General features: G+C 37.2%; 1 protein-coding gene across 14 annotated transcripts in view; it reads right to left on the reverse strand.

Annotated features, from left to right (window-relative positions):
- Positions 1-298: 298 nt before the first annotated feature.
- LOC105059651 (probable cyclic nucleotide-gated ion channel 6) overlaps positions 299-13,969 on the reverse strand; it is a 35,521-nt gene continuing 21,850 nt past the window's right edge. For all 14 annotated transcript variants that reach the window (XM_010943101.3, XM_010943119.3, XM_010943148.3 and 11 more), the window contains 5 exons: positions 11,466-11,678; positions 3,789-4,090; positions 1,824-1,935; positions 1,446-1,682; positions 299-1,318 (listed from right to left, as the gene is read on the reverse strand). In XM_010943101.3, coding sequence (XP_010941403.1) covers positions 641-1,318; positions 1,446-1,682; positions 1,824-1,935; positions 3,789-4,090; positions 11,466-11,678 — 1,542 coding nt within the window. In that variant the 3' untranslated portion in view covers positions 299-640. The remainder of the gene's footprint in view (positions 1,319-1,445; positions 1,683-1,823; positions 1,936-3,788; positions 4,091-11,465; positions 11,679-13,969) is intronic.

The raw sequence follows: 13,969 nt of genomic DNA on the forward strand, positions 1-13,969 counted from the left end.
GTGCTTGACGACATAAGATGCCATCTAACCAGTAACCCATTCACCTTGTGATAAATATTCCTAACAAGAAATGAGATCCCCTCCCTTATCATCTGCCAAATGTCCTGTAAAATGTCCTGTAGGAGCTGATGGACACTGGAATCTCCACACTGCATCTCAATCCAACCAATCACTATGGCTGAATCGCCCTCCACCAGAATGAAGTGAGCCCTCAAGTGAAAATACTAGTTCAGCAAATAAAGAATAGGCCTGAATACGTAGCGGTCATCACAAAATAAAACCCTAGGAAATTGAGATGGAAAGAATAAGTGGCCTATGCCATGTGGCCCCAATTTCCACAATTTTTCATTTCCTTCCCACACCATTCAAGCACTCAGATGTGGACTATACTTTAACAAACTGGTGTCTTGACAGAAAAGTACAAAATAAAAAGTTGCAACATTAGAAGCACTACAAATTGCTGGTTTATCACTGTAATCAAGTTGAAGAACCACCATACATTAAGTTGTTCTCCAGCTTTTATACATTGATGTAGATCTACTGAAAGAAGGGCCTTATCAGTTCCAAGAAAAACAAACACCAGACCCCACTGCCTTCATCCCTTCTCAAGTTACTTCACCATAAGGCGCCAAAAATTGAGTTACTCTGCATCATCTGCTGCAAAGTCAGGTTCAGGAGGCTTTTGTAATTTCACCAATTCTCTCACACTCTTACTCCGGAGTTTATGAACTCCGCGAAGAGCATTGGCTGCGAATCGGGATGCATAGATGGTTGCACCAAGGCTAGAACCACCAGTCATCTGATCACCTACTCCCACCATTTCTTCCTTGCGTCGGAGTTCTGCCATCTTCCGCTTTGAATAGCGTCTCCATGCTGCTTGGATAAAGCAGGCTGCCCATGTCCTCCACTGTTGTGAATAGAAGCGAAATGTGTGTTGTACCTGTCTGCTGTGAAGCCGTCTGAACTGGCTAGCCACAAACTTCAATTCATCAGCAACTAAGGCAAAAGCTTCCACTTCTGTCAAAGCTTTTACAGTCCGAGTGGAAGTTGGGAGATTGGAGCCAGATTTGGGATCCAGAGCCCAGGTTAACAGTTCCTCACCACAGAAATCAGCCTCTTTTAGCAAACCTCGATTGAAAAACCCACTTCTTCCACCATCAGTTGTAACACTCTCCAAGCGACCACGAATGATGAAAAGCATCTCATCCACAGGATCACCTTCCCTTACAATATAAGTATTTTCTGTATACAGGCTTGGTTTCAGCCGTTCACAAATTGCATCCAGCAACCTCTCATCCATGTTCTCAAACAGAGGGACCTACCAACCAGGACAAAGGACCCAAGATTATAGACCTTTGACAGAGTTAGCAGCAAAAGAAAATTAGAGAGAGATTTATATTATCACTCAGCTAAAGGTTAGAATAACAAGAAAAAGTATCACTTACTCTTTTCACTAAAGCTAAACAAAGATGGCGCTTAATGTCCCTCCTAAGGTCCTTAGGCAGGCACTGAACCAAGCTTTCTTCATCCACTCCTCGTGTCTCCAACCATTTATATTGATCATATCGTCTAACACGCTCCCTGAGATCACGTGGCAGCAAGCGGTGATGCATCCACTGCTCTGAGTCACGCCTTTTGACTCTCATCTCTTCAAGCCGTAATGTCAGAGACTGGAGATAAGTCTGAAATGAAAAGTGCAGAGACGATCAGAACAAGAAGAAAAAGAGCAGAGAATGTCTGTTGTACTAAAAGAAGCAGACAGACCATGATTTCTTTTCAGATCTTAATCAATGCCAATGCGGCACTATAAAGCATCGAAATACCTGCATGTTGCCAATAAGGAGTGCAAAGAGAATGAGTCCAAGAATAGCTAGTGCTATAGAAAAGATAACCTCTCCAGGAAAAGTACTTGTTTGAAGTCCTTGGCCAAGGGTACTGTTGCACGCATTACAGCAAAGGTTAAGATACATTAGCACAATATAGGTCAGTTTTAGACAACTTCTGCATGCTGGATGTAATATATGAATTTCCATACTGAAGTTAACCATCTCATTCTGCAAGCATAAAAAACTATATGACATTTTCTAAATGCGAGTGCATATTTTATTTCTATGCAAATCTCAAACTCAACCAGTGTGGTCACAAAACCAAATAAAGTTGGAAGGTTGATTTCAGGTAATGAAGTAGTTAACAGGGTGCTGAAGGTGTTGTGAATGAAATCATAAAGGTAACAGGATACAAAAGCCAACCCCAAATTCATAAAATACCCCATGTTGGTAATTTGTATAACTTTAAGCACGTGAAATATATGAATAAGTTGTAGATGCAATGTCAAATGTACTAGCACCATAAAAAAAAGGCAGGTCCCAACATCTCCTCTAATTGTACATGTTTTTTTGGTTAGCCATTGCATATGACCTATTAAAAAGATTTCATTATGCTCAATAGAGCAGTCCATCCATCACACCAATGTGCAATTTCTGATAAAATTTTTTAACAGATGATAGAGCACGGCTCGCCATGATCCTCAAATATTCTCTGACACATCTCTGTGACAGATTCAAAATCACTTTCTTCATGACTCAACTCTCAGAGTCATTCTCTTCCAGTCAACTTTGCATGTGTAGACGTGAAGGCCACCCACACCAGAAAAACTATCATGTAGATCTCACAGACAAGAAGACTGGAAGGAAAGGTTGATGATTGACCTACAGCCTGAAACCATGAGGTGACTCGAGGTCTACTATGCATTACGAATCATCATGTAATAACCTAAAAGATTAAATTGTGCAACAAATATCCACGGAACTGCAGAAACATTTGTTGCTTAAAGGGGTTAAAAAGTGGAGGAAAAGGAAATATAGTTACTAAATAATGATGTTAGTAAGAAGCAAAAATGGGTTGAGAGATGATGAAAGCAAAGTTGGATAGGGAGAATGAAGCATCTAGCATGTTCCTTGCACCTCTAGCTTTGATGAGATGCCACTGATCATGACCCCATGAGGTTGCTGACTGACTCAAATGCAATTAAAACTAGTTATTATTTGGCCAATAACAATGCCACAGTGGTCTAATCTGATAATGATGGTTCCAAAACCAATAATTAAGGCTGATATTAGACCAAATATCACATTGATAGACAGGGAATCAGCACAAGAATCTCCAAAACTACAACGAAAATAACTACAAATAAGCAAGTGGCACCTGTGTACATAAGATCCTCCAACTATCTTGATGAATAAACAGGCAGATTTAGGTCTAAAGCTGAGAAATGTTTGGGAGAGCTTTCAAGTTCCCCATTAAGGATGTTCAGTTCAGCCAAACCAACAAGTTGGCGTAACAGTAACTGCTCAGGGAAATGACTGTGGGGGAGCTGAACTCATTTAGCAGCATATGATACTCTAAAATACATTAGAAACAAAATGGGCAGTGATGATGAGGATCACTGACATGGGTTCATGCATATTTGGACCTTCTATGTTGAAAATACTGCCTCTTATGCAATCATTGGCACCAATACGGCTAATGAACCTTTAAAGTTGACAGTATGAACATACAGATTCCAAAAAAGAGTGTGGCCTCGATGTTTTTTGTTATGTGACAGTTAATAGATTTTGCTGTCTCAAAAGGTTTAGAAAACTTGCATGTTTGACCCCACACAAATCCCAATTGGTGGATGGACAAATAGTCCATGCCATAAAACAAATCAAATTAAAGGCTCAACTAAAACTGCAACTATGAAATGCTAATCATTTTCTATGTCAGTAATAGCAAAATAAGGGGCTTACCTCAGGTTTCGCAGACCCCACCATAAACAATAAAAGAACTTTGAAACGAATTTATAAGATGAAACAATTCCAGATTGCAAGGCCTGCTGATAGATTCCAAAATTAAATGGTGAATCATCATCCAATGAACATTGCTCGTCAGTAACATTCGAACTAACATTCTTCCATCCGGCAAACAATTCCAAATCCTCACTGCCACAATACAAGTACAACACATCACACCCTTTAACATTCTTACAAGCTAAACGCCAGCAGTCATTTTCACGTTCCACAGCTAAATAGTACCAGAAAGCACCAACTATCTGCAAATACAACAATATTATAATAATATTCATAACAATAATAGCATAAATATTGATGATATGACTTGGTACATGAGTGGACACCTAAGACCGTAGAGCAGTTTTATTGTCAGACAATTTACAGTGACAAAGAAAAAGAAATCCATTGAATGAAGTTTTCTGTCTACATGGGGCAGTTCCAGGGATATATGCGTATATGCTGTACTTAAAATATACATTTGTGCAAACATGAGATATGGTCCATATGGATGCACATGCTCATACTAAGACATGATGAATTCTTCATTTTTTTTTTAAAAAAAAAGAACCAATATGATGAATTCTTTGATGACAAGTAATTAAAACAGAAACAAAAATGAAAAAATAATTTATAAAAACTAAAGCCAATTTTTAGGACTCATTTTTGTGTTCCTAATAAAGAGGGACATATTTCATTCCCTATATATGCAAGTAATAGAAATAAGTTAATTATTATTTATTAATCTAAGTGAAAACTCAAATGAATAAAATACAGAAAACCCTGCATGTCTGTTCTGTTCATTTTTGTGTATATTCATTATGAAGTCCATTATAAAATGATACTGTCGATACATCTTGGCTCAATCCAGTAGAACTGTGGCTTCAGATTTTGCCCGAGGTAATTTATCTTTGGGCAGAATGTCCCAAATTTATTTCCTGAAGATTCAATATGTTTCAGAAGTTTCTGGCAAAACTAATACAGTTTCCTTTGGAATAATAATGATAATTACCGCAATGAAGTTATTTGTTATGGTTCCACAAAGCAGCCTTTGACACCCACCCCCTGCACCAACCTCACCCCCCCCCCCCCCCCCGCCCGCAAAAAAAATAAATAAATAAATAAAGAAAGAAAGAAAAAAGAAACAGAAAAGAAAAGAAAAAGAACAAAGGGATGCAGGGGGAAAGGAGCAAGAAGGAAAATTGGTCATTTTCCTATTCTTTTGGCCAATGATCGGTTTGGGTCTCCTAGACAGACTAAAAGTCTTACTTTGCGTAAGAAGGCAAACTCTTATCAACTAAAGAAACTGTTAGGGGTGTGATGCTGCTAAAGAATAAGTCTCATCCTGCCTTAGGACTCTTGAAAGGTGATCACTGGAGAATAATTAAGCTGGGCAGCCTTAGATGTTTGCATGCAAATTTGGAGAACCATTCAACTGACCAGCTCCTCCGAAGAACTGCCTTGTTGAGGAGGCCCAAGTCCGAAGGATTGTGAATAAGAGATCTTATATTCAATAAAAAATATCACAGGGTGAGAGCTCTTCGGGCATTATTGGGATTTCTTATGCTGTTAGAAGGCTTTGGAAAAAAAAAAACAAGCAATATAACCTTTTAATATCCATGTGGTCTTGACTATTTTATGGGGCACTGAAGCAGCCAACCCTCATAACCACCACTCTACCTTATCTAATCCAAAGGTTCAGCTGCCGTATTGCATCAGTCTGTGCTGCGTAGACCGTAATATGATGGGCATGTACAGGCATAATATAAAGGAATGCACCTCCACATTCTGGGTACCAATCTGTGACAATGCACAATAGTTATACATGCACCAGCACGAACCAATAAAGACCACCATGTACCCATTTCTCATCTTATAGCTGCCACATGGCTAGCACAACATGACATGGTAAGATATAACACTACAGCATTCCAGACCATCACCAAGATGGGCATAACATTAAGTACTTTAATAATTGAAGTGGTGAGGACTCGAATAATTTTGTTTGGTGTTTTCTTTAATTTTTTTTGACATATATATCAGCCTGTAAGTTAATAAGTAGGACATATTTTTCCATCTTTCTATTAGTTGATTAAGAATCAAGAATTGAAGGCTTCTACTTTCTTGTGGTGTCATTCTGCAATGGAAGTTAAAATTTTCAAAGCCTAATTATGAGACCTAGAGTGGTGCAAGCCACTAAATATTACCTATTTTTTCCCCTTTTCTCTATTTGCTATTTTTCTTGATATCCATGCCAAAGTCTTCATATTCTGATTTTTTTTTTTAATCCTTAAAGTTTAAAACACTAGACCTAGCCTTCCATTCTTTTGACCTGAAACCCTAATCTTTGAAGAATTAATCTGAACCACCCAATGAATATTTCCTACCTGTTCACCCCAATAGTCCCACAATTTTATACATCCAGCAGAATACCTAAAGTTTAGATATTCCAAATGCCTGGTAAAAACTAACCTTGCTGGTTCGCTTGGAACAAAAATTCAGACCTTAGCCCTAAATGACAGCAATACAGAAATCTGCTTCCAGGCACATGACTTATTGAACCTCAGTTCCATATTTCCTTAGGTTCATCTCCATCTCCAGTGTCTATTTTGGAATAGATTCCAACTTCAATCTAACTCTAATCAAAACTCATAGATGAACTAAAGCCTTTTACAGAGTCAGCATTTTGATAACTTAATTTGCAGAAATTTATATTTTAATCTCATAATTTTGGCTTTTTATCTTCCTTCTAGCAATTTTCATATTAACTTTCAAGGTTATTTTTCTAATTGGTTTTTGATTTCTATCTACATGAAATGGGATTGTAACCAACATATCCCATTTAGTTCTGGGTTAATTTAGCAGAGCTTTTTCAATCATTATTTTACGCTCCAAAGTGCTTCCATGTAGGGTTCCATAGAAATATAAATACTACTATTTTGTGGAATGTTTTTTTTGTTAATTTTGTGATGCAAGTAGTTTTGAGATAATAGAGTTCAGTTGATTCAACATCCTTTTTAAGGTCTTAATTGTGTAAATTAGAGTTTTATGGTCCACTATAAGTAAGTTGGAAATCCTTTCATTGTAAATAAACATGGACTGAGGTTGTTCAAGTGTCCATAAGCAAAGCTCCATGGTGAATGATGTATTTTCTAGGACTAATGGAATATTTCGAATGAAGTAGCTCTTTTGGAGGATTTTTCCTTAATTTATGTCTCTCTCTCTCTCTACACTTCATCTCATCCTCCATTCAAAATCCTATTTCTTCTCTTTTCCCTAGGGAGGCTGCAAGGCAGGTATGAGTCAGGTAGGCCATTTACCATACCCGCTCCACAATTGGGAACCACATACCCATACCTGCCTCATACTTGCATCAGGGTGGGATGAGGCAAATATAGTTAGTTGGGCCAGGTCGGGACTGATCAGGATGGGTAAAACTGAAAAATCACTTTTTGCATGCAAATCAAAAAAAAATTTAAAAAGAATATAAAAGTAAATCTCGGTACTTTGCATAACATTAAACACGAAACCGGAAGTCTTGCATTCCCATGTAGTCAATGCCAATGGGTGTTCTTAAGAGCTAGCAGCAACCGAATACCTTTCACACCTGACCCAGGCTTTTCCCAACAACCTTTCTTTCAAAATCCACTTGGTAAACCTTGCCAAAGTCCAGGAACAATAACAAAAGCTTCAAGAGACAGTAGCTCAAAGCATTCAAAGGAAAGAAAGAGTGATCTCATTTCCTTACTTCTTTCCTTCGAATTCGTTCACTTCAATGGCTACTTCTAAATGCCGCATCACCTACCTTCTTACTAACTAATTGTGGTTACCACCCCTCCTACTAAACTCCCATAGCACCTAATAAAGTCTCTCTTTTTGTGCAAATAGGGCAATATCAGGCCTTCTGTGTGATCGATCTTCTGTTTTAAGATAAGCAGTCTACCCTTCCCCTCACTAGAAAAAATAGGGCAATGTGAACAAAACAATCAAAGATATAGAACACAACAAACCAAATTTTCCACGATAATAAAAACAGCAAACAGAAATATCGTTCTTTAGGAAGTGAAATATCCCTTAAACTAGGAAAAGCAATCAACAAGAAAAACAAACAACAAACCATATATTTTATAGCCTTTTACATAATTTATCTTTCTCATGATCGATCATAATACTTTCTTCATTATCATCATAATCATCAAGGCTTGTATATAATCGGATCAAGTTCGAGGCAAGCTAGATTCACCAAATCGGTACCAGAGGGGTTACCAGCCAGTGACCAGTTCAGCATAGCATGGCTCTGTACCATGGCATTCCAAGGCATACTGACACAAGGAGAGCTGGAAATGCAGGGATAGAGGGAGAAGGAGAAAGAAGGAACAAAAAGAGAGAGAGAGAGAGGTGGGGGAGGGAGGGATGGGGAGAGAGAGAGGACTTGAAAGCACTCATTAATATAGGGATCTTCTGTTTCATTGCGAAACAGGGATCCCCTTTTTTGCCAATTTCAAACTGAAATTGGCAAACAATTTCAAAATCGGAAAAAAAATACAGATCCCCTATTTCAAAATGAAACAGGAGATTTCTGTTTTGATAAGGACTTTCGACCCCCCTCTCCCTCTTTTTTTTCCCCTCCCTCTATTTTGAACTGAGGGAACAAACCATGAAGGTAACTAAACAATCCATTTCGATACACCCCGAAACAACTGGTTTGGCATGATTCAGCAGACCTTGAAGGCAGGCATTGTCATTGTTTGCACCCACCCCAAATCTGCAGTAGATTTTAGAATGAAGACCCATCCTTGCCCTGATTTTAAATGGGTCAGGTAAAACCCACTCCATTAGGGTCAAGTCAGGTCAGGTACTTGGCGGGGCAAGATAAATTAGCACCCTTACTTTTACCTTCTACTCTCTTTCTCACTGTCCCAACTGACATCAAAAAAAAAAAGGAACATTCAGATCTGTTCAGATTCAAAATTTACTTCTGCACGCATATATTTTATTTGCAGTATTTAATGCTCATGGGCTGCATCAAGTTTCCCACGACCTATAGGTTCAGTGCTTTCCCAAACCCTATTAGATCCTAGCTCCAAAAGCTTATTCTACATCAACATGCATTCATCATTAATTGCATCAAAAAAGGAAATTCCTAGGGAGTTCATGTAGGGGCACGTAGGACCATTGTTTTTTATGGGTGACTATCTGGGGTTATAGATGGGCCTTTGGATGCCTAGGTGACCTTTGTGTGGAAGATCACATATGCAAATATGTACGCATGTACATGTATTATCTACATTTAATTACATATATGCATACATGCATATATGTGTGCACGGGTGCAAGGAGAGGACTTACACACCAACTATCAAATTCAATGATGGTGGTTGCAAAATGAAAAATCTATGTTGTTAGATATGGTATGCATGGTTTATGATACCTATGAACCAAAAAAAAAAAATCATTTAATTTCAAGTTCCATTGTCTATTCATCAAGGGGGCCCTAATAAATAATTTCAAAGGACATGTCATGGTATTTAGATTTTGTGGTAAATTCAAAGGTAGGCAAAGGTTATCCAAATCATATGAATTTTTTTATGGACATTTTAGGCTAGATCACATCCACTTGTTAGATTCTAGAGTGGGTTTAAAGTCCACCCTTACATGCTATCTGTATTCGAACTGCACCCTACATACATCCATATACATTCGTACATCAAGGTGAAGGTACACGTGTATGTTTATGGATATGAATACATATATGTCTACATACATAAAATATATTACACACATATGGTACATCTATGCCCATAAACAATATGTGTGTGCGCGTACAGACACTGCATGTGTCCATATAGATATATGAAATTTTTTTCTTTTAATTTCTTTTAATAAATAACACATAATTACCAATAAGTGAGATAAATCAAATTGGAGATAAATGAAATAATAAATTGTATCAAAAAGAGGTAAGGCAAAAAGCTTGACTGCGAAGAGAGTGGCACTAAATCTTTCATTCAAAACCCAAAACTCATGCTTATACTACCTTTAAGCTAAGAGATCAAGGATATGTGTTATTACTTCTACTAGCTTCTATTTATGTTTAATGTACATTTGAATATATTTTGTAAGTTCTTTAGTTGTCTATGTTGACCATTTATATCTTTAAGCATGTCAATATGATGATTTATTAAAATACATTGAAAAACTACAACAATTTTGTCTGCCAATTGCCTTGCCCATTGGTCGATTACCTAGGAAATAGGCCAGGTCCAGCTAGGTCCGTTCCTTGAGCTTGCCTATCTTATGTGACAAAGATATGTTGAACCATGGCCTCCACCAGATATTAGGGATGACCAAATTCTTCTTTAACTGCTGTGGCATAGAATCCTTTTTACTTGGTTTGTATTTTCTTTACTTTTTGAGACCAATTAGAAATTCTTAGGTCTAGGATTATGCTTACTACCTATGCTATTCTGAAGAACCTTATTACAAGGACCACACCTTTTTTTTAAGTCTTTCATGGTCAACTGCAACTTGAGACTTTGAAGAATCATAACTTCTGAGCTTTTAGTTCCTTGCAGTACCTTGCTTTTAGGGTCCATAATAAGATAAAGTGCTAGTTTATTCATGGTAGTTCACTATGATCAAGTTTATCAGGTTAAAAAATTGTTGTCTACCTTGATTCATTGTACTGTTCCTGAAATAATCGTTCTTGATGACAAGGATTGTGTAAATTTAATATATTGTCTATTTTGCTTCTAGGTGTCATTCAAAACCCTCTCAAAAGATCATGCATTATAATTAATAGGTTAGGCTGTAATTAAGCAAATAGCCTATTTATCTGTGATAAAAATGTACTGTTGACTAGTTTGCTTATCTGGTCTCACTCCAACAACTTAAAATATTGGCTTGTGCAACTCCATCAGAGTACCACAATTATGACAATGTAAGATGCCAAACTCTTCCTAAATTTGAATCATAAGATGCTTCTAATTATCATTATTTGTTTTGGAACATAATTGAACAGAGAATGCTTCAGTTTAAGCAAGCAAGACCATGTCATCTGTAAAGGGTGGGTTTGCAGATAAAAATGAGATCCATCATATGTCAACAAATTTTTGTAAACTGGCTCCAAAACTAATATCAAGTCATTGACCCTTTGTACTAATACCAACTTCATGGTAAAGGCAACTCCTGACAGGAGAATAGCTTGCCATGAATAGTGGAAGGTTAACTGATATGTAGAAGAAGCATCTTGTTGATTACCAATTTAAGTGCATGCAATCAAGGGGCAACATTCCATGGCTACCTGTTACTCAAAAACGGTCTAGATGAGGTGGGAAGGAGACATGGTTCTATATGGAGAAATGAAATAACATCTGTGGCACAAATATGTCCATCAAAAAGAAACTCAAACATAAGCCCAATCATAAAAAATCAACAAGATAAATCCATGGCCATGTTTTAGCTATTATTCCAGTCTGATTGGATGAGATTCTGGGTCATTTTACATTGAACTTCATCATCTCCAAAAGATATTTTACATTGAACTTCCAAACATAAAAATATTCTATACTGAACTCCCATACGTGACATAAAAAGTCACCATGAATAAGAAAGTCAACCAATCAAATTTGTACTTACATGGCTAGCAAGCATATACCACAGCAGATAGTATGCAGCACCAGCCCAAGCAGTTTCAGCAAAGACGCCCGCTGTCCTTTTCAACTCTGATGTTAATGGGATAATCCGGAAAAATCTGGGAACAAGTTGAAGCACCACAATAGCAAGCAATGCATTTTTTGCAACCATCACATCTGGACCTTTTGAAGTACTCAGGAATTTCCAAACTATAATCTGCAGAAGGTCATATAACTAGTATTAGCCTATAAAAATTATCAAAAAGAAAAACAGCATGTGTTCATGCTAAAAGCTCAATTAAATAGTGTGAGCATTTTAAAAAACATTAGTATCCAACAAAACCTACTAAAGTTCTCCACAAATTGAAGCTACTATTGTGGTTAAATGTCGCAACTACAATAAAGAGCAAGGATTGTAATACTAGGTGTATGGGCCCTGCATCCGCCTGTTGTACCATACCAGCCCTCAGCTCATAAAAAGGAGCCGTTCAGCCTGAAATCAGCCAAACCAACATGCCCTATATTGAGACAGATCAACTCCATATCAATCCCTTACCGCTCGGCACTTTTTCTTCTTTTTTTTTTTTTGGGCGCACTTGTATGAAGGTGTATCAAGGCATGTGAACCCATATCAAGGATAATATCTCACAGCAAAGAAGAACCAGGGTTCCACTCACCCGCAGGCCCTGGGGGGAGTTACATAGAAGAAAATTATAATATTGCATGTACATAAGGTATATACCTTCCACATAAATATATTATGGACGTACATTATGTCATTGTTATCACCTAAAAGTTTTGATCTTTTATCCTATTGTTTTTTCTTTATTTTTAATCTTTACCTTTAAAATGATATTCAGTTCAATAATATCAGATTGAATTGGAAATTATAGATATGAATGGGTAAAAAAAAAAAATATGACAACAGATTAATAAGAGCAATCAATTGTCAGCAAAAGGTCTAATCCTATATGAATGGACACAAGCTATTTTCGTGATCTTAAAAAAGTATATTGTTGGAGAAGCTCCCACCTTTCTCCTGAGAGGCATGGGAAGGCTTTGAGAAATAAATGGGATCAGATCTGTAGCCTCTAATTGCTACTGATATAACATGCGATAAAGAAGATCCCCAGATTTAGACTCCTAACATGAAGTAAAGAGTTTTCATTTTCTTATCATGAGATCTTAGACTCTGTCACTTTTTGAAAGAAAGCTCCCATGATTTAAGATCTGCAGGAGCCCTGATGCTACAGAAACCATAGTTTGGTATAGGGATGAGGGGCAGGTGGGGTTTAGGAGGCGAAGAACAATCTGAAATAGATGAAAATTAAAAAATAGATAAATAAATAAATACTAAAAAGAAGATCGGAGTTGAGGGACCAGGCCTCACAACCACCCCACCCCCCAACATGCAGGGGGGGGCCTGCCTGAGCATAGTGCATGGCAATAAATAGAGTGTCAATACTCAAGGTTTGAATCCTTATTATGAAGTAAAAAAATGTCATAACACAATCAATTCCTCTATGGTATTGTTTTTATATGTGAACTCAGTTCTAAAAGATTGCATCTGACACAAATTTATTTTTGGCATAAACATGGCATACAGAAGAAGGGCTAATTACTCTAATATGAGTATATGATTTCGGCTCTGACCCAAGAATGCATCTGCATTACCCTTATGCTTTTCAAATGACAGGCAATTGCACATGGGGCATTTGGTCATTTTTTCAGTAGGCTAATGAAAATGTAATGCAGACTAACCAAGCCTCCTAACACAAATATTATGTGTGACATAGTGTTGCATGACAATATCAGAGAGAAAGAGAGAGAGAGAGAGAGAGAGAGAGAGAGCTTTCAGTTTGAACTTGGAGTCACTTATTGGAGCTTGGAAACAATGGGAGTCATCAGAACTGCACCAACAACACACTTACATCAAAAAGTACAACCTAATGGCCTGAAAATCAGTACTGATAGTTTGTTATGCATAAGTTATACATGATAAGTCACAGATTTTCACATGAGGTTGTTAAAGTACTTCAAAATTAGTAATAGTCACAGTAAGTAGTTTTTCTAATTCATTAAATTAGGATTGAACAAGAAGGAAACCAACAATATAGGCATGCCAACCAACACGGATCATTCTGACCATACATTAGCACAAAGTTAGAAGTTACTCCTATTCATGCATTTTCAGGTACTCCACAAGCACTCAGTCGGCATCAATATACATATAAAATAAAATAATCACTAGTTGGTACTCAGTTGGATAGATGGCAATGAATAACTATGCTTTTTCTTTCTATAATATATAAAACAGGGGAAAAATGAATGGAGCACAACACTCGGACCATATGGTAATTTGCACAATGGCATTCTTCATATACTCCACAAACACTTCTCATTCAAAGATGATTGGCTTAAGTTTTATGTACTCATAACCTAAACAAAATCAACTTTGTGTTTCAATATGTCTCTTTGGTTTGATATCTAAGTTTGAGATGGGTGCAA

This window comes from Elaeis guineensis, chromosome 2 (genome assembly GCF_000442705.2).
Source record: "Elaeis guineensis isolate ETL-2024a chromosome 2, EG11, whole genome shotgun sequence".
Lineage (NCBI taxonomy): Eukaryota > Viridiplantae > Streptophyta > Magnoliopsida > Arecales > Arecaceae > Elaeis > Elaeis guineensis.